The sequence below is a fragment of the Schistocerca gregaria genome, chromosome X (genome assembly GCF_023897955.1).
Source record: "Schistocerca gregaria isolate iqSchGreg1 chromosome X, iqSchGreg1.2, whole genome shotgun sequence".
In the NCBI taxonomy this organism is placed as follows: Eukaryota; Metazoa; Arthropoda; class Insecta; order Orthoptera; family Acrididae; genus Schistocerca; species Schistocerca gregaria.
This window is the reverse complement of record NC_064931.1, coordinates 275,487,292-275,510,655: the sequence shown is the minus strand read 5'-3', so window position 1 is coordinate 275,510,655 and position 23,364 is coordinate 275,487,292. Positions and strand designations below refer to the sequence as shown.

The 23,364-nt window shown below is 43.4% G+C and overlaps 1 protein-coding gene across 1 annotated transcript in view; it reads right to left on the bottom strand.

The window, feature by feature from the left end:
- Nucleotides 1-23,364, bottom strand: part of LOC126298757 (transforming growth factor-beta-induced protein ig-h3-like) — a 309,651-nt gene that overhangs the window by 99,730 nt on the left and 186,557 nt on the right. The window contains exon 4 of the mRNA XM_049990203.1: nucleotides 5,877-6,022. Within this exon, the coding sequence (XP_049846160.1) occupies nucleotides 5,877-6,022 (146 nt within the window). The remainder of the gene's footprint in view (nucleotides 1-5,876; nucleotides 6,023-23,364) is intronic.

Genomic DNA, 23,364 nt, shown 5'->3' with positions numbered 1-23,364 from the left:
TGGTCTTTTTTTATGCATGTGTTGACACCTCGCCGAGCCTACGGGTGGCGTCGCAGGGCGCCATAAATGGTTCAAATGGCTTTAAGCACTATGGGACTTAACATATGAGATCATCAGTCCCCTAGACTTAGAACTACGTAAACCTAACGAACCTAAGGACATCACACACATCCACGCCCGAGCCAGGATTCGAATCTGCGACCGTAGCAGCAGCGCGGTTCCGGACTGAAGCGCCTAGAACCGCTCGTCCACAGCGGCCGGCGCAGGGCGCCACACTTTTGTACCATTGCAGAAGAAATTCGTAGACACGTTTGAGCCAAATTCCACACTGCTGCGTGAGCCTGGGAGAAAACGAATAGATTTCAAAAGAGTGAGTCTTTAATTCTTTTGCGCAGTGTATTTCTGAATAGGTTCTTGTCCTAAATCTGATCTTCAATACTTTCTGTACAACCACTCGACGTTTGTCGGTAACATTTTGTTAAACGCTGTATATCACAATAGTTCACTACATTAAACTTAACAACACTTACATAAGTATATATGAAATCGTACACACTGAATGCAAATTCCCTGTATGGAACAATAACACACAGACAAAGCTGGGAAATATTAATGGGAAAGTTAACCTCGCTAATCGTTAATCCGTTAGTAAAAAGGTAACTTCGTTGAACATTAAAGCTTTACTTTATAGGAGATTTATCAGAAGTTAATCATTGATCGCTAACTCGTAATAGGAAACTTTAAGTGAAATGAGCAAGTGAATCAAACGTATTACCGTTGCTTAAACAAAAATGTTTTGATTGGAAAGTAGATAGTACATCGAAGGCACATAAAAATACAATTTAATGATTTAATCATTTAGTTTTATGATTATTTAGTTATGAATGTTAAGTCACGGAAGAATCAAAATACAGGAGAATCTGAAAGTATATGACATAACCTGCATATTTCCCTTCACGAACATCAACATGTTATAGTTTTCATCCGAGAGCGAGGCTCGTTTAGGAGAAAAATTATCTTTGCCTACATAAAATTATATTTAATAAATACATTTATTAAAATCTGTTCCCCAAGAAATACCGCATCATGAGTTTCTTGGCTTTATGTCCAGTGACATTTTTACTAGACTCTGGGCTTCACTTTTTACAGATGTCTTTTTCCTAGGCTTCCCTTTAGATGGTTGTGAGAGCTCGAATGCGATGCCATTATTTAGTTTCCACAGTCAATCCACTAACAAAAAGTAGTAATTAATTATTAGTGCGCACTCAGTAAACAAACAACGATAAACGGCAAACATCCAGTTATTCTCGCTGGCACTCGATTGTTTAGATAAATCGCGCAAACCCCGGCGTAGCCAGACACCTACACGACCCAAACTTGTCAGAACATGATTTCCACGGGATGTGCTACGTCATTTTTGTCGTAAATAGTAGGTGCCTAATTACCGATTAACGAACAGAAAGAAAGTTAACGGAAGTTAGAGTCAGTTAACGTTTTCTAAACTTAAAAGGTAACCCGTTACTCACAAAGCTAAGTTTGTTAATTAACGATTAACAAATTAACTGTCTTGTGCCCAGCTATGCACACGGAATGAAAAAGATAGCACTGGAAATGGATAAACTATTTCTGCTAAGCCCATTTCCAACATTCTGCAGTGGTGCAGACGTTATAACGAATATTGATATGGTTCTCACGAGCGGCATCTTCATGAATAGATTACCAAAGTGCTGTAGCAAATGCGACTGATAGTGATCATAGCATAATAAATTTAAAAGTTTGTAATCTCGTGTGTGTTCTGTACAGAAATAGTGGAATCAGAGAAACTGCAGTAAGACAAAATAGGAGGATGGCATCTTATCCATGGATATCAGATAGTGACTGTAATACTAGTGAGAGTGCACAGCCCACAGGGAACTCTCTTCTCAATATGTCATTTAGGAGAAGGGCTGTTACTTGTCGCTCTCTACTATGAGCGGCAGTGGAGTATCTTTACGGAGAAAAGAGCAAATTTAGAAAGGTACACATTCTTAAAATAGTGGAGGAAATTTTTATTCTGAATATAACAAGGAAGTGGCGAACTTTTGTAAATAAGTACTTATCCATGTTAATGGTAACAGAGGTCCGTGACTGGATTCAGTTACTAAGAAGAAATACAGCAACCAGCCACATTTTGTGTAGTTTCGGGCCGACAGCTTTTTGCACGTTGCAGCTGCCTTTTGCCCTGTAATTAATGGCTCCTTTTGCTCCTTTGTATGCATAGCACACACACTTTAAGGTTCACTGATGCTCTGTTGTAGCGCAGTATTCGCCTTGTTGCCGCCTACACCAGCTCGAGATGGGTAAAAGCCCGAAAATCGTCTGCGCAGCTGGTTACTGTATTTCTTGGGTTGCACCACAGAAAATAATTAGAGAGGAAATATAGTTCCGATAACTCTTTCCGTGATGAGAGAGGCTTGAAGGTCTGCAGAGAGACAGCGGTAGTCTTCCTCAGAGACCACTATTACGAATTTTTTGTAGTTAGAAGGCATATAAAATGTACCTTAGAAGAAACCTTGCTTGATTAATAGCGAAGCTTTTGTATTTTAGACTAATTCACCAATTCTGAGCAAACAGCTCCACTCTTTTCCTCAATTCGTGTTATGCTGCTACCCCTGACATCTGCAACATAGTTCTCCAATGTGATGTATAGCCGACCATACCGTAAGCAATATCTGGCGGCCACATAAGGTTGCTCAGTGGACCTGATAATATTTTGAGTGGAAAGGCTCAAGGGCGAAACGCAAATTCAGGAGAAGAAATGCAAAAGTTGTTGCTTGCAGTAGCTGCTCCGTTGTCCAAAAGAATGCCTTGTATAGGACACACTTCTCGATTCTTTGGGGTACTACCGTGTATTGCAAGGCGAAGGGTACTCCTACTAATATTAGCCACTCCATGTCCATTGTACTCAGTTACTGAGAGAGGGAGAACGATAGTACGCCTCAGTACGTGCTTTGATCTCTCATTTCTGATACAGACAGTAAAACACTAGTCCTCTAATATTATCTAAAGTGTTTCGCGAGAACAATATCCGGTTCCTTCCAGAAATTCTTTTCGGTTTACAGGGCATCTCTGTTCAATTTTTAATGAGCTGTACTGACCTTTTACGAGGGTAGAACCGCTTTTCTGCGTTCCTTTAGCGTTTGTGGAAAGGACTGCTTGATTAGGGCTTCGAATATTCAAGCAGTATTTTAGAATAAGTCTCAAAGGAGGCTTGTATGAGGTTTGTCTTCCACTTGCACTGCAATTTTCCATCATTCCCCTAACAAATATAAGCTCCCATTTGCCTTCCGTTACTTTTTTTTTCTATAACAGCAATGCATTTAAAACCAATGAACAGTGAACAGCAGCAGCTCCACATAAGGCGTATACAAACAGAAGTCGTATTCTATAGCGACTTGTAACATCATAATGTGGAAAGAAACTAAAGTAGCATGACATCGAAAAATTACCATCATCGTTTGAAATACATCATAATCGTAAAATATTTAATCAGAAACAAATCTAACAGAATATATCATTATAAAAACCATTTTAAATGACATTTCACAAGTAAAGATTTAAATTTCCGCTGTTTTTGAAAAAAATTCAAAGAACTTAAGTGTGGTAGTTACTTGTACTTTTATTGCATTAACTGTTTTATCCTTGACGAATGGAAGTTGTAATAAGCCATCCTCTACACACAGGAAAGTCGCCCTCTACCTGAGAATTTCTTGTGGCAACAGAGGTAGTGTATTAGTAATTATATGTATGTTCTGTCACCGTTTTCTGTTATCGTGGCTTTGTTATAGGTATGTATAAAATCTTGACATAGTTTACATTCTATTTCGGAAAATACCATATTGCCTGTCTGGTAAGTATGTACCGGTACGATATATTATGTGTCTTGTCAAATGCACTCAGTAATTTTTGTAAAAGTTTATCGAATAAATTGTAATTTTAATATTCGGTCCAGCTGGATGATTTGAAAATGGTTTCAGGTGAATATAAAGTTGTCGCCAGTAAAATAAAAAGCAAATCTTGCAACTTTGGCTATTTCTATATCGAATTGGTTAATGCAAGTTGCTATCCTGGAGATAATCAAAATGTTCAATTGTGTGTGAATTCCTAAGGGACCAAACTGCTGAGATCATCGGTACCTAGCCTTACGCACTACTTAAATTAACTTATCCTAAGAACAACACACACACCCATGCCCGAGGGAGGACTCGAACCTCCAGCGGGAGGGACCGCGCAATCCGTGACATGGCGCATCTGACCTCGCGGCCACTCCACGCGGCTGCAGTTAATATACGAGGGTGAGTCAAATGAAAACCTTAAATATTTTTTTAAATATTATTTATTGTGCAGAAGTGGTACAAAGCTATATGACTTTTCAACATAATCTCCCCCCCCCCCCCCCCCGCTCAATGCAAGTCCTTCAGCCCTTACAAAGTGCATAAATTCCTTTAGAAAAAAAAATCTTTTGGTAGTCCGTGCAACCAATCATGCACCGCGTGGCGTACCTCTTCATTAGAACGGAATTTCTTTCCTCCCATTGTGTCTTTGAGTGGTCCAAACATATGGAAATCACTTGGGGCAAGGTCTTTTGAGTGTGGTGGATGAGGAAGACACTCAAAATGCAGGTCTGTGATTGTTGCAACTGTTGTACAGGCAGTATGGGGCCTTGCATTATCATGTTGCAAAAGGACACCTGCTGACAGCAATCCACGTCGCTCTGAATTGATTGCACGCCGCAGATGACTTTTTAGGAGATCTGTGTATGATGCACTTGTGACAGTGGTCCCTCTAGGCATGTAATGCCCCAAAATGACGCCTTTTTCGCCTCAAAAGAGAGTCAGCATAAAATTCCCTGCTGATGGTTCTGTTCGAAACTTCTTTGGTTTTGGTGATGAGGAATTGCGCCGTTCCTTGCTCGCTCTCTTCGTTTCCAGTTGGTGGAAGTGACCCCAGGTTTCGTCCCCAGTTCAAAGCGCCGGAGAAGTTCTTCACAAGCATCAACACGTCGTTCTCTCATTTCAGGAGTCAGCTGCCGTGGCACCCAACTTGCAGTCACTTTGTGAAACTGGAACACATCATGCACAATGTGGTGTGCTGACCCATGACTAATCTGTAAACATGCTGGTAATGTCATTCAGTGTCACTTGGCGGTTTCCTTCACTACGGCTTCAACTGCTGCAATGTTCTGTGGAGTCACAACTTGTTATGCCTGACCTGGACGAGGAGCATCTTCAACTGAAGTCATACCATTTGCGAACTTCCTACTCCATTCGTATACTTGCTGCTGTGACAAACATGCATCACCGTACAGGACCTTCATTCGTCGATGAATTTCAATAGGTTTCACACCTTCACTACGCAAAAACCTAATAACAGAATGATGTTCTTCCCTGATGCAAGTCGCAAGTGGGTCGGCCATCTTTATACTGATACTGCGACGGTATGTGTGCACCTGCACTATGCTGCCACCTACAGGCCATTCTGCACGCTGTTTGTAGCACGCTTACCAACTTATGGACAACGGCGCGAAATTTCAATTTGTTATTACAAATTTAAGGTTTTCATTTGACTCACCCTCGTAGCACGCTGGAAATCCACTAATATTTTAAGTTACCGCTAATGTTACAGTCAGATAATATCAGGTTCTTTCTTTCGTCTGTTGTTATCTCCCATTTTCAGCATTTAAAGAGAACTCTCATTTAACACCCGAGGTGGAAACAGTAAGGCGTTCACTCAGCCAGTGACGACACGCTGGTGACAGGTAAACGTTCGCACGGTTGTGTCTATAGTAGCGAGGTAAAATAAAATTCCAAAATAGAGGCAGAGCAGCGGCGACTTACGTCGAAGGTGTGGTCTAGCGGCGCGAAGAGCGTGACCGCGCGGCCTCCGGCAAGCACGTCGGCCAGCCCCGCCTGCTCCACGTAGCTCACGAACTTGGCCGCGCCTCGCTCGCGCGCCGTCTCCAGCACGTTCTTCAGCGGCCGCACTGCACACAACACAAGCGCTTCAGGCTACTGCCCACACACAGCAGCCCACGGCTCACACTCTATCCGTGGGGCTCCGGAGCAAGGCTGCAATCACTCTTTCAAAGCAAAAGTATAACACTAAAACAATTGTGAAGTCTCTAGATGCATACACCGAAGCGCCAAAGAAACTGTATAGGCGTGCATATTCAAATACAGAGACATGTAAACAGTCAGAATACGGCGCTGTGGTCGGCAACGCCTATATAAGACAATAAGTGTCTGCCGCAGTTGTTAGATCGGTTACTGCTGCTACAATGACAGGTTGTCAAGATTTAAGTGAGTTTGAACGTGGTGTTACAGTCGGCGCACCAGCGATGGGACACAGCATCTTCGATAAATCGATGAAGTGGAGATTTTCCGTACGATCATTTCACGAGTTTACCGTGAGTATCCGGAATCCGATAAAACGTCAAATCTTGGACATCGCTGCTGCGGTAAAAGACCCTGCTAGAACGGGACCAACAACGTGTAAAGAGAATCGTTGAACGTGACGGAAGTCCAACCTTTCCGCAAATCGCTGCAGATTTCAATGCTGGGCCATCAACTAGTGTACCCTCGATAACTGCACGACACAAAGCTTTACGTCTCGCCTGGGCCCGTCAGCACCGATATTTGACTGTTGATGACTGGAAACATGTTGTCTGGTTGGACGAGTCCCGTTTCAAATTGTATCGAGCGGATGGACGTCACAGGGAATGGGGACAACATCATGAATCCATGGCCCCTCATGTCAGCAGGGGACTGTTCAAGCTGGTGGCGGCTCTGTAATTGTGTGGGGCGTGTGCAGGTGCAGTCATATTGAACCTCTGATACGTATAGATGCGACTCTAACAGGTGACATGTAAGTATGCTTCTTGTCTGATCACATGCATCCATTCATGACCATTGTGCATTCCGACAAACTTGGGCAATTCTATCAGGACAATGCGACACCCTACGTTCCAGAATTGCTGTTCCAGAATCCCTGTCAGTGTTTTTCATATACTCCTTTTCTCGCCATTTCTGCGGAGAACCTCCTCTTTCCTTACCTTAACAGTCCACTTAATTTTCAACATTCTTCTGTAGCACCACATCTCAAATGCTTGATTCTCTTCCGTTACGGTTTTCCCGCAGTCCATCTTTCATTACCATACTATGTTGTGCTCCAAACGTAAAGTTCCATAACTTCTTCCTCAAACTAAGGCCTTTGTTTGGTACTGGTAGACTTCTCTTGGCCATGAATGCCCTTTTTGCCAGTGCTAGTCCGTTTTTTATGTCCTCCTTACTCCGTCCGTCATGAGTTATCTTGCTGCCTAGAAAGCAGAATTCATTCCTTAACTTCGTCTGCTTTGTGACCCCCAATTCTGACGTTAAGTTTCTTTCTGTTCTCATTCCTGCTACTTATCATTACTTTTGTTTTTCTTCGATTTACTCTCAATCCATATTCTGTACTCATTAAACTTTTCATTCCATAGAATAGATCCTGTACTTCTTCCTTACATTTACTCAGTACAGCAATATCACCGGCGAATCTTATCTCTGATATACTTTTACCTCGAATTTCAGTTCTACTCCTGATCCTTTCTTTTATTTCCGTCTTTGCTTCTTCGTTGTATAGATTGAACAGTATGGGCGAAAGACTACATACCTGTCGTACACCTTTTTTAATCCGAACACTACCTTCTTGGTCTTCCAGTCTTATTGTTCCCTCTTTGTTCTTGTACACATTTTATACAGTCGATGCTGTTTATAGCGACATCCTCTTAACGACGAATCGGGTATAACAGTGAACTCCAACGGTCCCTTCTAAATCATGTGTAAACGCTATATACAGGGTGTCCCATTTATCTTCACCACCGTAAATAGCTGTTTGTCCAGATGCAAATTACAAAATATTTCAAGCAAATGTTCTATAGCCGTCAGGGGGACTTCAGTCAGCATGATTGCCTTCGTTGTAGCTTTGTTTTTTTACAAAGATATGAACAGCGGTATGACTTCTTTTGAATGGCACCCTGTATGTTTTATTCAGTAATTCATTTCCTCTACTAAAGACCTATTCAAAAAGGTATCACAGTGTATCATTCACTGAAACACAACGTTATTAATTACATAACGCAACATTGACTTTGAACCCGGGATCACAAACTCGTCCACTTGCTAGAGTTGTCAGAAAACAAATGAAAACCAAGTAAAAACATAACACAAAATTGACTTTGACTCTCCTGTATCATTGCCCAGGAGAAGAACTTTCAAAGGTGCTCAAAATGGTGACCCTGGACACCGATACACTGGTGCACTCGTTGAAGGAAAGAATTATTTACTGCTTCCAGAGTTGCCTGCTGAAGAGAATTACAAGCAAGCACGATGCGTTCCTGCATGTCCTCGGGTGTTGTTGGAATATCGCGGTAGACAACGTCTTTAATGCAACCCCAAAGAAAAAAGTCCAGAGGATTTACATCAAGAGACCTAGCAAGCCAAGTAACTGTTCCTCCCCGACCAATCCATCTGGCAGGATACCTTCGGTTCAGAAAACGACGTGCACCAAGGTATTATGTGCTGGACATCCATCGTGGTGATAACAAATAAGCACTCTTGTTCTTAGCGGCACTTCATCCAGAAGAGGAGGAAGAATTCGTTGAGGAAGTTGGTACACACTGTGCCGTTTAGACTACCATTGATGAAATAAGTGCCAATAATTGTAGTACCAAACATCCCACACCAGACGTTAACTCTCCACTGACGCTGATGTTCCTCCTGTCTAAGCCATCGTGGGCTGTCGCTGGACCAATAATGCATGTTCCTCGTATTTATCTGTCCTTTGTTTGAGAAGGAACATTCATCGATAATAGAACATTGGAGAAGAATTACGTGTTGGCGAGGATTTTCTGCTGTGCCCACTGACAGAACTGTACACGATTCTGGAAATCATTCCCATGAAATTCTTGATGTAGGTGTACATGGTAAGGATGGAACCAGTGACGTGTGAGAATACGATGTACACTGGTTTTAGGAATGCCAATCTCGTGTTCAAGCTGCCGCGTGCTCACATGTGGATTCATAGCAACGGAAGCGAGAACAGCAATTTCGGCAGCTTCGTCTGTGCGAGTCCTACGACGATTGCTTTGTCGTGGGTTCAAACTTCTCGTTTCCTAAATCATCGCAACAAAACGAAAAAACATCCGTCGGGAAGGTGGGTTCCTGTCAGGATATCACTCTCTGTCCAGTTCCGCTGCCTGCGTAGCATTTCGCCTACCTTCAGCAACAACAATAAAAGAAACGTAATGTCGATGCAGTTTCTAGGAAGGACACCCTTTACTGTGCGCTTACTCTACACAACAGTATTTAAAGGGACTAAACTACTGTATTAAAATCTTGTACAATGCTGCACGTTCAGAGGCCGTGAATAGTTACAAATGAAAGAAAATCAGCCTTCGGTCACTATTTTTAACAAATTAACCTGGTTTCGACACTGCTAGGAATGCCTTCCTCAGAATTTAAAGCTAAGAATGGTCTATATTCTATAACATGGTTACAGAACTACGACTAAAAATGTATGATAGAGTGTAAGTACGGAAAGAATAGCAGTACTTATATGTCATTTATACAATAATAAATATGCCAAAAGAGCATTGGTCACGGACTCCGTTTCGCAACCTGCACCACGCAAGTAACGAGCAGCCCTTAGTGGCTCGCCATCACAGTTTTCTTCATCTTAATATATCGTTGTGACTAATGCATCCAAGTTGCTGACAAGAATAGTATACAGAAGAATGGAAAAGAAAATTGAGGATCTATTAGATGACGATCATTTTGGCTTTAGGAAAGTTACAGGCTTAATTAGATGAAATCTTGAAGCGGTATTAAACTCTGAAATACTGAGATGCAATACGTAAATAGCACGGCGAGGCACGTGAGCGCATTTTAGTAAGTAAAAGGGGGCGCCGAAGTTAATGCCTATTGAGATAAAAGATACGATGAATAGTCTCTGAACTTTGGCGAAAAGTCCCACTGCTCATATATCACAGTACGCGGAATACTCTCATTCATTCATTCAAAATTGTTAGGTATTGTGCTTGAGAGCTATCGAGTTACAGGCAGTTGATTTGTTGCGGTTGTGACGGCATAAATAAATATATTAAAAGTGTAACATCACCAAGCCGCAATCGTACAAAAGTGAAACCGTGCACTGAAGAACTGAAAACATTTTAGTGTGGAGTTACTTTTTCTCAGACAAATAACTTGGAATTTTATATTAGGTTGTTCGTGACAAAAAATTTCCTTCGATGGTCTTCACAAGGCTACGAATGACATAAGCCAAAATAAGAACTTACAAAGAACAGTGCAGCGTTCGACCTAATCTATCAAGAAAGTGTCACATTGAAAGTCAGTGATATCGCACACTTCTGTTGCTGCAAGCAACTGAAACATTCTACAACAGGTTTCCCACTAGTAGCCAGCACTCTTCACATAATATCAGTTTGGGTTCAGCATGACATCAACATTTTCTTCCCTGAAAACGCGTCTAACTTGGTACTGGCTGTGACGAAAAGTAATGCTTCCGAATTTTTACTTGAAAACTCTTAAACATCTTGAAATAAAACAGACGTAATGAACATTATACACATTTATTCTTCGTGTTTACGTATATGCTGTGTAACACCCAAAGAAACCAAAAAACCCAAATAAGAATGTCATGATAATTTAAAGTAGGGAACAGTGTTATCCTGAAAGGTACGACAACTTTGACAATAATATAACACCTTAAAGTCTTGATGAACACCAATTTCAATAATTACTGAGTATGTCATGATATAAAGGCAGAAAGAAAGAAAGGTTACTTTCAATTAGCTATCAAACATCTCAGTAATAACTGCAAATCAGTACGACGAAAGTTAAGTCCAAAGTAATATGTCGGTCAGAGATAACATTTATTGTGAAAGAGAGTTGTAAACGCAGCGAAAAGGAAATGCAGTGCGTCCGCAATGCTCGATCATGGAAAAGTTAGTCGCTTGCTAGCTTGCTTGCTATCAAGTCGAGAGAGAGCACCGTTTGTCATAGTACTGAAAACGGAACGCTACGATATTGTTTCTACTCAAAACAAAGTAATATTGTGTGATAGAGATGGTCGGACTTTGTTCTCAGTTATTCTGACTTGAGAACTTGAACAGAAGTGACATTCTGATAGTGAACGACGAGTTAATGAACTTTAATTATTGGAGATATTATTGTTGGACTCAACCTTCATCAAAGTGAACAGTTACAACGGAGAATGGATATAGTATCGAAGACTGCAATACCTGATTAGCCTGGAATAGGAAACATTAATACGACCACACGAAAATAATACAAATACGCCGATTGTAAAAGTTGTCGTAATTGTCACGTTCACCGAATTGAAAAGAATCGTAATTGATCTGATCCATCGGTGTGCGTGTGGTGTGATGATTATAAACTAATTGCTAAGAAGGAACAATAAAATTGTTCGTCAGTAATGGAAATCTCACGTGTTGGTTCCATCATTAATTGAACTGGGTGATAGTTGATAATCAAAATTTGTTAACTGTGAACATTTTAATTGAAAGAGTGACTTGATGAACATTGACCATCGAAAGGAGTGTTTTACCGAAATAATGTCACGACGCACGAAAGCAAGGCAGCATTGTAGATTATCTCTAGATTTGCGTCGTGCCGTAGTGAGAAATTCTGCCTAGCAACCTAACAACTACTGATAATCAACCGAAATTTATTTTTCCTCGCTTCAGTGGTGTGAAACGACGCCGTTGATGAATGATTCACTCAATACTGCAATAAATATCTAACCGCGCATAACAAATCATCATAAAACCATAATAGTCAATTAAAATCAGTAGTTCGCATCGCTGAGAAGACTGTGTGGACTCGCAAACGGACTTTCATACATTACGCGAAGAACAATTTTATTTAGAGATTTTGAGGTGCTGTTCCACGTTATCCGACGGGGACAACCACCACTGCGCGTCACGTCTCCATTCCACCGACCGAGCTGTAGCAGTAGCGGCTCAACATCAACAGCGACAACAAAAGGAGAGAGGGGACGTCACAGCTGCCCTGTCCGTCCTCTTAGCTGTGTTGTCAGAGCATCTGACAGCCATGCAGCGCCCCGGGTTCGATTCCAGGCCAGGTCGGAGATTTTCTCCTTGCGGGGGCTGGGTGTTGTGCTGTCCTCATCGTCATATCATCACTATCGATGTGCAAGTCTCCCAGCGTGGCGCCAACTGAAAAGACTTGCAACTCTGCTGACGAACTTCCCCCAGGTGCGAACTGCCGGCCACAATTCTTTCATTTTTTTCTTCTTTTTGCTGGCCTCTGCCGCTAGAGGCTGCGGACTGTAGCATGTAACATGGCGGTGTGTAACGTAACTACGTCCGTGTGTGAGAAACAACATGCTGTAATCAAGTTTCGAATTCGAAGAGTTCGTCCACACATGGAACACCCCCTCCTTCAGTATGACAATGCCAGACCACACACGACCGCTGCGACATCTGCACGAGTCCGGCGCCTTGTGTTCACTGTCGTCGATCATCCACCACACATTCCCGACTTGGTCCCATCCGATTTTCATCTGTTTCCAAAACTTAAAGAACACCATCGATGACTTCAATTTGATAGTGATGAAGCGGTGCAAGCGGTGAAGTTGTGGCTCCGTCAACTAAGCCACACATCCTACAGTGACGGAATCAACAAACTCGTCTCTCGTTGGGAGACATGTGTTCCTCGCCAGGGTGACTATGTTGAGAAACAAATATGTAGACATGAAGACTAAAGATGTGGAATGTTAACAGCATTTGTTTTATTGAAAAAGCTTTAAGAGTTTTAACATAAATAATCCGGAGGCATTACGTTTCAGCACGCTCTCGTAGGTTGGTTGCAGCAGAATCGTTCTTCGTCTGTCATAAATGCGGTTCTCTAAGCTTTCTCAGTAGTGTTTCGCGAAAACAAAGTTCCATGGGTTCCCATATTATATTACGAAGCCTTTTCGTAATACTCATTTGCTGATCGAACCTCCCAGTACCAAATCTAGCAGCCCGTCTCTGAATTGCGTCTGTGTCTTCCTTATATCCGACCTAGTGTCGATTCCAAACACTCGAGATGTAAACAATAATGGATCACGCAAGTGCTTCTTACGCGCACTCATATGTAGATGAGCTATGCTTTCCTAGAACTCTCCCAACAAACCGCAGTTGACCATTGGATTTCCCTACCTTGGAATTAACGTGATCGTCGCATTTCATATCCATTTGCAACGTTACGTCTAGACATTTAACCGACGTGAGTGCGGCAACCGGCATGCCACTCATAGAAATTTTTATAAATGATCTTGTATCCTCCTACGTTCACTCATCGACGACACTTTCCCTTACACTACAGAGGCCGGTCGGGGTGGCCGAGCGGTTCTATGCTCTACAGTCTGGAACCGCGCGACCGCTACGGTCGGAGGTTCGTATCCTGCCTCGGGCATGGATGTGTGTCATGTTCTTAGGTTAGTTAGGTTTAAGTAGCTCTAAGTTCTAGGGGACTGATGACTTCAGAAGTTAAGTCCCATAGACCATTTGAACCAACACTACAGAATCATCAACAAACATTACAGTTTGCTGCTCGTTTCATCCGATAGATCGTTTATGTATGCAGAGAAGAAGAAAGATCCTGTCACACTCGCATTCGGTAGAACGGCGGTTCCCAATAAATCAGAAACAAGCTTTCTGTTGTTCCGCTTTATTGCGAAAAACAAAGAACGGGATGTTCCCTTTAAAAAGAACCGTTACAAATCTGAGCTTGTGCTCGACAGTAAGTTAAATCCTATTCTGATTTCTTTTTGTCGGACGCTACTTCCGCTTCTGGCGCCGCTTCCGCCACAAAGTCTTCTATCTATGATAAGAACGTTTACTATGAGACGATACAGACCTATAACGAAGGATTCCCGAAAGACAAAAAATGGACCAACTTGGGATCTGCAGTGTTAGGTCTTCTGGATCTCATGGACGACTAGAGGAAGATGGGTGCTTGTGGAATCCTCGTTGAGTCTCATGGAGGAATGGTTTAGTCTCCAAAACGAGTTATCATACACAAATACCAGATACACTGGCGGAAAAAGGAGTTATAATACCAAGAAGGAGCTTTGCGATACAGACGAACGTTGATAGGTGTGTTTGTACATCTAAAATATGATGTCTGTTCAAATTTCACGCCAGTCGCATAAGTGTGGCGCTAGTAGCGCCACTATTACGATGAAAATCAGGTTTCTTTAAATACACGCTGTAATGGTCCTGAGCGTTAGTTACCTTTGAGACTGGACGCGGTGAGTTGATATTAGTCAAGAATGCCTTTAAGGCGACAAAGACACCACTATCAACACCTCACTTAGTTTGAACTAGGTCATGTAACAGGGCTACCAGAAGCTGGATGTTTCTTCCTCTATACTGCAGAACTACTTGGCCTAATCGCTGACAGCAGTGGTCACGAGAATATAGTGTCGCAAGAAGACGCGTTCTGGATGGTAACGTGACACTACCGAGACGAAAGACCGTCGCGTTCGGCGTATGGCTCTAGCGCATCGTGCATCTGCAGCAGTAACTTGAGCAGTAGTTGGAGCCACAGTGACGCAACGAACTGTTACAAATCGGTTACTCAAAGGACAGCTCCGAGCAGGCGCCCGTAGCATGCATTCCACTGACCTCAAACCACCGCAGTTTATGACGCCAGTGATGTCAAGCGAGAGCTCATTGGAGAACAGAAAGCAGGTCTGTTGTGTTTTCTGATAAAGCTGATTCTGCCTCGGTGCCAGTGATGGCAGTATGTGGGTTATGAGGCCAAATGAGGGCTTGCAACCAACATGTCTGATTTCTAAGCGCACTGGACCTGCAACTGGATTTATAGTGCGGGGTGCAATTTCGTATGACAGCAGGAGCACTCTCATTGTTATGCCACGCAGCCTGACTGAAAAATTGTACGTCAGTCTGGCCATTCGACCTGTTGTGCTACCATTCATAAACAGCATTCCAGGTGGTGTTTCCGACAAGATAACGCTCGACCACATACCGCTCTTGTACCCCAACATGCTCTACAGAGTGTCGGCATGTAGCCTTGACCTGGTTGATCCCCAGATCTGTCTCCAATCGAGCACATATTGGAGATCAGACGACAACTCCAGCGTCATCCAAAACAGCATTAACCGTCCCTGTACTGAACGATTAAGTGGAACAGGCATGGTACTCCACTGCACAAACTGACATCCGGCACCTGTACAACATGTACAACATGTTTGCATGCCTGCATACAACGTTCTGCCTATTTCACCGGTTATTAATGTGCCAGCATATCACATTTGCAATGGCTTATCTCGCGCATGCATTAACCTGCGATCTCACAGTGCTAATCACTTAAATGTGTTACCTAGACAAATGTATTCCCAAAATTTCACCACTCTACATCAATTATTTTTTTGTGTTGCGCTTTTTTCCGTCAGTGTATATTTCATAATTGTCTAACAATTAGACTCAACGTAAAAGATGTCCAATTCTTCATCTACATACTTATATGGATATGGTGTCTGTTCTTTCGGACATGTCCGAAAGAGCAGACACCATATCCATGTAAACATATAGTTCTGGCAGTACCGGCCGTGACCCTCTTCTCTGCGGATGCACACATATTACGCGAACTCTTACGGGACTTGGTAAGACTGTCTTCCACAAGTAATGAGTGTGTTGGTAGGGACACTACGAATGTAATGTGTGAACATATAAGGTGAAAATGTGGGTCTTGCGGGAGGCGTGCGCGAGATAGTCCCTGCAGCCGCACTATCCTCTGTGCCCTCGGTGGCTCATATGGATAGAGCGTCTGCCATGTAAGCAGGAGATCCCGCGTTCGAGTACGGACGGGGCACACAGTTTCACCTGCCCCCGTTAATATATATCAACGCCCGTCAGCAGCTGAAGGCATTAATATATAATTCTAATAATTCTTCATCTGTCCCGTGACCCTTCTTAAAATCGCAAACGATGTGCAGCACGTGGGACGCTGCATAGTTACAGCGACTTACGAGAAACTGTTATCAGAAGGCGGACCAGTTCCTCCACGTATTCTACATGGACCCTTGCAGTTCCTTTTTCGGACTCGCTCTTTTGCGCTCTATCGGTCGACTTTAGTCGTAATTCAGTTCCGTATGTCAGTTTTACACCGCTAAGTAAAGTAGGACAAAATTTCTTACAGATTCTCACAAACCTACAAGTAAGATCGTTCTTTCAAATGTATTGAATACCTGTTGTGTAGTTTAATCATGCTTGCTCCGAGATTGTTCAGCGTTTGTTTGTCATCAAGGAATTGCTTTCTTTAATTCTACCATGAATCTCTCACTTTTTCCGTACATACTTTTTCATGTTTTTATTAAACCCTGGTGGGTTTTAGCATCACTGTCGGTCTTCCAAGGCCCAAAGTTTTCTGTTACGTATCCTAAACCACTTCTGAATTTCAATTTATAAGTTCTCCATACTCTCCACTTTAGTATAATCACAGAGTACCTGTACGCCATTCCTAAAGAAGTGCGACTCATCCTTTCATTTACTGAACTTCAAGTCTCGCTCACTAATGGATATATTTAACTATGAATTAATTAACATTTAGTTAGGATAGTCTAAGTCATCTATATGCTAATTCAACTTAAGTAATTTACTATGAACAAATAAAGAGGAAGGGACATATACACTGCTATGCAGAACTTAGGGACGACCCAGATAAAGTAACATAATACATTAACATTAACTGCTCGGTGAAGATGAATTAAAGTGCAGGACCAGTTTGGCGAAGGATTACAAGTCGTGCGCAGACAGTTGGGCGTCACATGGCGTGAGTTCGGAGTGACTGTAGCGCCAAATGGGGCTGTCCCTGCAACACGAGGCAGTTGAAGGAACGGGGAAAGGCAGTGTATGTCTGTCATTGAGCAGTTATGATACACTCTGGTGGTGTTCTTCATGACAGTGTGGCTTAGAGACAACACGTGGATGACTTCACACGAGGAAGAGTGTCTGGGAAATTGGACGGAGGACGAAGTGTGGTGAACGTAGCCCAGGAGATTGGTATTGCTGAGAGTATTGTTTCAATTGCATCGTGAGCGTTCCGAACCAAAAGTACTTATGCTCGGAGAGGTCAAGTACAAAAGCAGATGTATCCTAAATTTTGCAACAGGCGTGAAGGGACAATCGTCAAACAGCGGCTGCAGTTGAAACCACATTTAACAGGACTGCATGACACGCAATGTCACGTTCCACAGGGGCACGGAGACTGGGGTGCTCCCTTTATCCGACGACCTATACGTTGTATTTCGTTTGCACCTTCACACCGGCTTCATCGTTTTCGATGGTGCCAAGAGCGTAGCGACTGGAGCAAAGATGAGTGGGGTCGCAGTCTTTCCTCGGACGAGAGCAGATTCAGGCTGAGTAGTGATTCTAGACGTACCCTCCTATGGCGAGAGGTGGGAACACGATATGCATCTAGGAACATTGCGAACATCATTGTTTTGGTGGTACGGTTGTTAAGGTGTGGGGAGGCTTAATATTGCATGCGGGTACTGACCTCTAAATCATTGAACGTGATACACTCACGGGTCAACGTCATGTTGACACTGCATTTCGACATCTACATCTACATTTATACTCAGCAAGCCACCCAACGGTGTGTGGCGGAGGGCACTTTACGTGCCACTGTCATTACCTCCCTTCTCTGTTCCAGTTGCGAATGGTTCGCGGGAATAACGACTGTCTGAAAGCCTCCGTGCGCGCTCGAATCTCTCTAATTTTACATTCGTGATCTCCTCGGGAGGTATAAGTAGAGGGACGCAATATATTCGACACCTCATCCAGATACGCACCCTCTCGAAACCTGAACAGCAAGCTACACCGCGATGCAGAGCGCCTCTCTTGCACAGTCTGCCACTTGATTTTCCTAAACATCTCCGTAACGCTATCACGGTTACCAAATAACCCTGTGACGAAATGAGCTGCTCTTTTTTGGATCTTCTCTATCTCCTCTCTCAACCCGACCTGGTACGGATCCCACACTGATGTCCAATACTCAAGTATAGGTCGAACGAGTGTTTTGTAAGCCACCTCCTTTGTTGATGGACTACATTTTCTAAGGACTCTCCCAATGAATCCCAACCTGGTACTCGCCTTACCAACAATTAATTTTATATGATCATTCCACTTCAAATAGTTCGGCACGCATACTCCCAGATATTTTACAGAAGTAACTGCTAGCAGTGTTTGTTCCGTTGTCATATAATCATACAGTAAAGGATCCTTCTTTCTATGTATTCGCAATACATTACATTTATCTATGTTAAGGGTCAGTTGCCACTCCCTGCACCAAGTGCCTATCCGCTGCAGATTTTCCTGCATTTCGCTACAACTTTCTAATGGTGCAACTTCTCTGTATACTTCAGCATCATCCGCGAAAAGACGCATGGAACTTCCGACACTATCTACTAGGTCATTTATATATATTGTGAAAAGCAATGGTCCCATAACACTCCCCTGTGGCACGTCGGTGGTGACTTTACCGTCTGTAGACGTCTTTCCATTGATAACAACATGCTGTGCTCTGTTTGCTAAAAACTCTTCAATCCAGCCACACAGCTGGTCTGATATTCCGTAGGCTCTTACTTTGTTTATCAGGCGACAGTGCGGAACTGTATCAAACGCCTTCCGGATGTCAAGGAAAATAGCATCTACCTGGAAGCCTGTATCTAATATTTTCTGGGTCTCATGAACAAATAAAGCGAGTTAGGTCTCATACGATCGCTGTTTCCGGATTCCATGTTGATTCCCACAGAGTAGATTCTGGGTTTCCAAAAACGACATGATACTCAAGCAAAAAACATGTTCTAAAATTCTACAACAGATCGACGTCAGAGATATAGGTCTATAGTTTTGCGCATCTGCTCGACCACCCTTCTTGAAGACTGGTACTACCTGTTCTCTTTTCCAATCATTTGGAACCTCCCGTTCCTCTAGATACTTGCGGTACACGGCTGTTAGAAGGGGGGCAAGTTCTTTCGCGTGCTCTGTGTAGAATCGAATTGGTATTCCGTCAGGTCCAGTGGACTTTCCTCTGTTGAGTGATTCCAGTTGCTTTTCTATTCGTTGGACACTTATTTCGATGTCAGCCTTTTTTTCGTTTTTGCGAGGATTTAGAGAAGGAAGTGCAGTGCGGTCTTCCTCTATGAAACAGCTTTGGAAAAAGGTGTTTAGTATTTCAGCTTTACGCGTGTCATCCTCTGTTTCAATGCCATCATCAACCCGGAGTGTCTGGATATGCTGTTTCGAACCACTTACTGATTTAACGGAAGACCAGAACTTCCTAGGATTTTCTGTCAAGTCGGTATATAGAATTTTACTTTCAAATTCACTGAACGCTTCACGCATAGCCCTCCTTACGCTAACTTTGACATCGTTTAGCTTCTGTTTGTCTGAGAGGTTTTGGCTGCGTTTAAACTTGGAGTGAAGCTCTCTTTGCTTTCGCAGCAGTTTCCTAACTTTGTTGTTGAACCACGGTGGGTTTTTCCGGTCCCTCACAGTTTTACTCGGCACGTACCTGTCTAAAACGCATTTTACAATTGCCTTTTTCCATAAACACTCAACATTGTCAGTATCGGAACAGAAATTTTCGTTTTCATCTGTTAGGTAGTCTGAAATCTGCCTTCTATTACTCTTGCTAAACAGATAAACCTTCCTCCCTTTTTTATATTCCTATTAACTTCCATATTCAGGGAGTCAAGCAGTATATTGCTCCCTCCTACGTATATCTCGCGAAGAGACCATGAGGATAAAATCAGAGAGATTAGAGCCCACACAGAAGCATACCGACAATCCTTCTTTCCACGTACAATACGAGACTGGGATAGAAGGGAGAACCGATAGAGGTACTCAGGGTACCCTCCGCCACACACCGTCAGGTGGCTTGCGGAGTATGGATGTAGATGTAGATGTAGATGTAGATGCTGCAACGGCCTTATGATCACTGATTCCCTGTTCTGCGCTTACAGAGTCGAAAAGTTCGGGTCTGTTTGTTACCAGTAAGTCCAAGATGTTATCTCCACGAGTCGGTTCTCTGTTAAATTGCCCGAGGTAATTTTCGGATAGTGCACTCAGTATAATGTCACTTGATGCTCTGTCCTTACCACCCGTCATAAACATCTGAGTGTCCCAGTCTGTATCCGGTAAATTGAAATCTCCACCTAAGACTATAATATTCTGAGAAAATTGATATAAAATGTATTCCAAATTTTCTCTCAGTTGTTCTGCCACTAATGCTGCTGAGTCGGGAGGTCGGTAAAAGGAGCCAATTATTACCCTAGCTCGGTTGTTGAGTGTAGCCTCCACCCATAATATTTCACAGGAACTATCCACTTCTACATCACTACAGAATAAACTACTACTTACAGCGACAAACACGCCACCACCGGTTGCATGCAATCTGTCCTTTCTAAACACCGTGTGTGCCTTTGTAAAAATTTCGGCTGAATTTATCTCTGGCTTCAGCCAGCGTTCTGTACCTATAACGATTTCAGCTTCGGTGCTTTCTATCAGCGCTTGAAGTTCCGGTACTTTACCAACGCAGCTTCGACAGTTTACAATTACAATACCGATTGCTGCTTGGTCGCCGCATGTCCTGACTTTGCACCGCACCCGTTGAGGCTGTTGCCCTTTCTGTACTTTTCCGAGGCCATCTAACCTAAAAAACCACCCAGTCCACGCCACACAACCCCTGCTACCCGTGTAGCCGCTTGTTGCGTGTAGTGGACTCCTGACCTATCCAGCGGAACCTGAAACCCCACCACCCTATGGCGCAAGTCGAGGAATCTGCAGCCCACACGGTCGCAGAACCGTCTCAGCCTCTGATTCAGACCCTCCACTCTGCTCTGTACCAAAGGTCCGCAGTCAGTCCTGTCGGCGATGCTGCAGATGGTGAGCTCTGCTTCCATCCCGCTAGCGAGACTGGCAGTCTTCACCAAATCAGATAGCCGCCGGAAGCCAGAGAGTATTTCCTCCGATCCATAGCGACACACATCATTGGTGCCGACATGAGCGACCACCTGCAGATGGGTGCACCCTGTACCCTTCATGGCATCCGGAAGGACCGTTTCCACATATGGAATGACTTCCCTCGGTATGCACACGGAGTGCACGTTGGTTTTCTTCTCCTCTCTTACTGCCATATCCCTAAGGGGCCCCATTACGCGCCTGACGTTGGAGCTCCCAACTACCAGTAACCCCACCCTCTGCGACTTCCTGGATCTTGCAGACTGAGGGGCAACCTCTGTAACAGGACAAGCAGCCATCTCCGGCCGAAGATCAGTATCAGCCGGAGACAGAGCCTGAAACCGGTTCGTCAGACAAACTGGAGAGGCCTTCCGTTCAGCCCTCCGGAATGTCTTTCGCCCCCTGCCACACCTCGAGACGACCTCCCACTCTACCACAGGTGAGGGATCAACCTCAATGTGGGCAGTATCCTGGGCAGCCACAGTCGTAGTCCAATCGGGGGATGCGTGGGACGAGCTGGCCGTCCCCGACAAACCCCATCCGGACCCCCACAGTGCTGCCCACTGGCAACAGCCTCAAGCTGTGTGACCGAAGCCAACACTGCCTGAAGCTGGGAACGAAGGGTATGCCAACTCAGTCTGCATACGAACACAGAAGTTGCAGTCCCTATCCATGCTAAAAACTGTTGTGCAAAGAACGTCTGAATTAATCTACAGAGAGCACAAACAAACGACACAAAATTTAAACGGTTATTAAAATACAAGATTGCCTAGTAAATGCAGTAATGCTGCTACTTTCTCACTGCTGACACACTGCTTGGCGGCGGAAGGAGACTACGCGATTTTACACTATTCAGGTACTAAAGCGCGATGCTACAACTCTCAAATACTATAATACGCCAAAAATTTATGAATTAAACAATGCAAGTACCAAAAACACGCAAAGGAATTAAATTATGTAACAAATGAGTGAGCTAGGAGTATACGACTTTCTGCTGGCAGCTGTTTATCCAACGGCGGCAGGGAGCGCACTGGCTGTGACCAACCGACATGTGAGTCTTTTCAGGGGTGCATTCGGTCCTTACTTCGTTTTTGTGGATGGCACCGAACTGAGCAGGTGGAGGATATTCGGTGAATGTACTAGCCTGCCCGTTCCTCCGACTTTGATCCCATTTAGCACGTATGTGATGCTTGAAGAGACGTATTGCAGCCTGTCAACATGCAGTAACAAGCATCTAGCAATTATCAACCGCGCCGGTGAAAGAATGGAACATTCTGACACAAGAACCCGTTACGAACAAGGGAGCACGTTGTAGAGCATGCGTTGCTGTCCTTGGTGACCACACACCCAATTACGAACAACCTTCTGCCTTTTGTAGTGTACAAAGAGGCCATCATGAACCGCTGTGATCGATCTGTGTTACTTGGCAGTCATACACCATACGAACGTTATTTTAACCCGTAAGTTCTGTACATCAGTGTACACTGAAGGATCTAAAGTGATTTTTGAGGTTGCTAGTCTCCCTGAAAGGTACAACTTCAACCGTATAGTTCAATTAAGTCGGAAATTACTAGGGATATAGGATAGATAATTGACGTAATGACATATGCTCGAAATTACTTAGAACTTTGTAACTCTTGACTTCAAGCAAGTATTAGGAAGCAGCGGACTGAAAGCAGAGAGAAAATACCACCATTGTATTAAATCTCATCGTTAACACACAAGTCAAAGTTCTTTAGGGGAGAAGCGTATAGCATGTTGCCTGCGTGTTAGGCAGCCCACACTGCTGTCGTGCATACCGTTTGATCTACAACCCGGACTGTATGTGGTAGTGCGTTGGAGACACAGAGAACCGAAACCTGTTTCATGTTTTGAACCAAATACTGATAACTAATCTCGATTTAATGGTGATAATATAGGATGACCGATAAAAGAATTTAAGAAATTACCAAACAAGTGCGTTATGTGGACTACACTCTTTCATGCGTTGGGATCCTGATCTCCGGCATATGCTGAACGTGTTTCTTCCATATATTTTTGTTATATGCAGCTTTCCTTATTGTGTACGTTATACCGATTTCCAGATTTATGTACATGTCAGCGATTTTAACTCCTCTGTTGCAACTTTTTGCAGAACAGAGGAACTTCAACGTTGTTTATAAGGTCTATGATGTAAACAACAACCAGCCACAAGCATGGTTTATAAAAATTGTTTGAACCAAACAGTTACCGGTTTCGGAATAATCAAA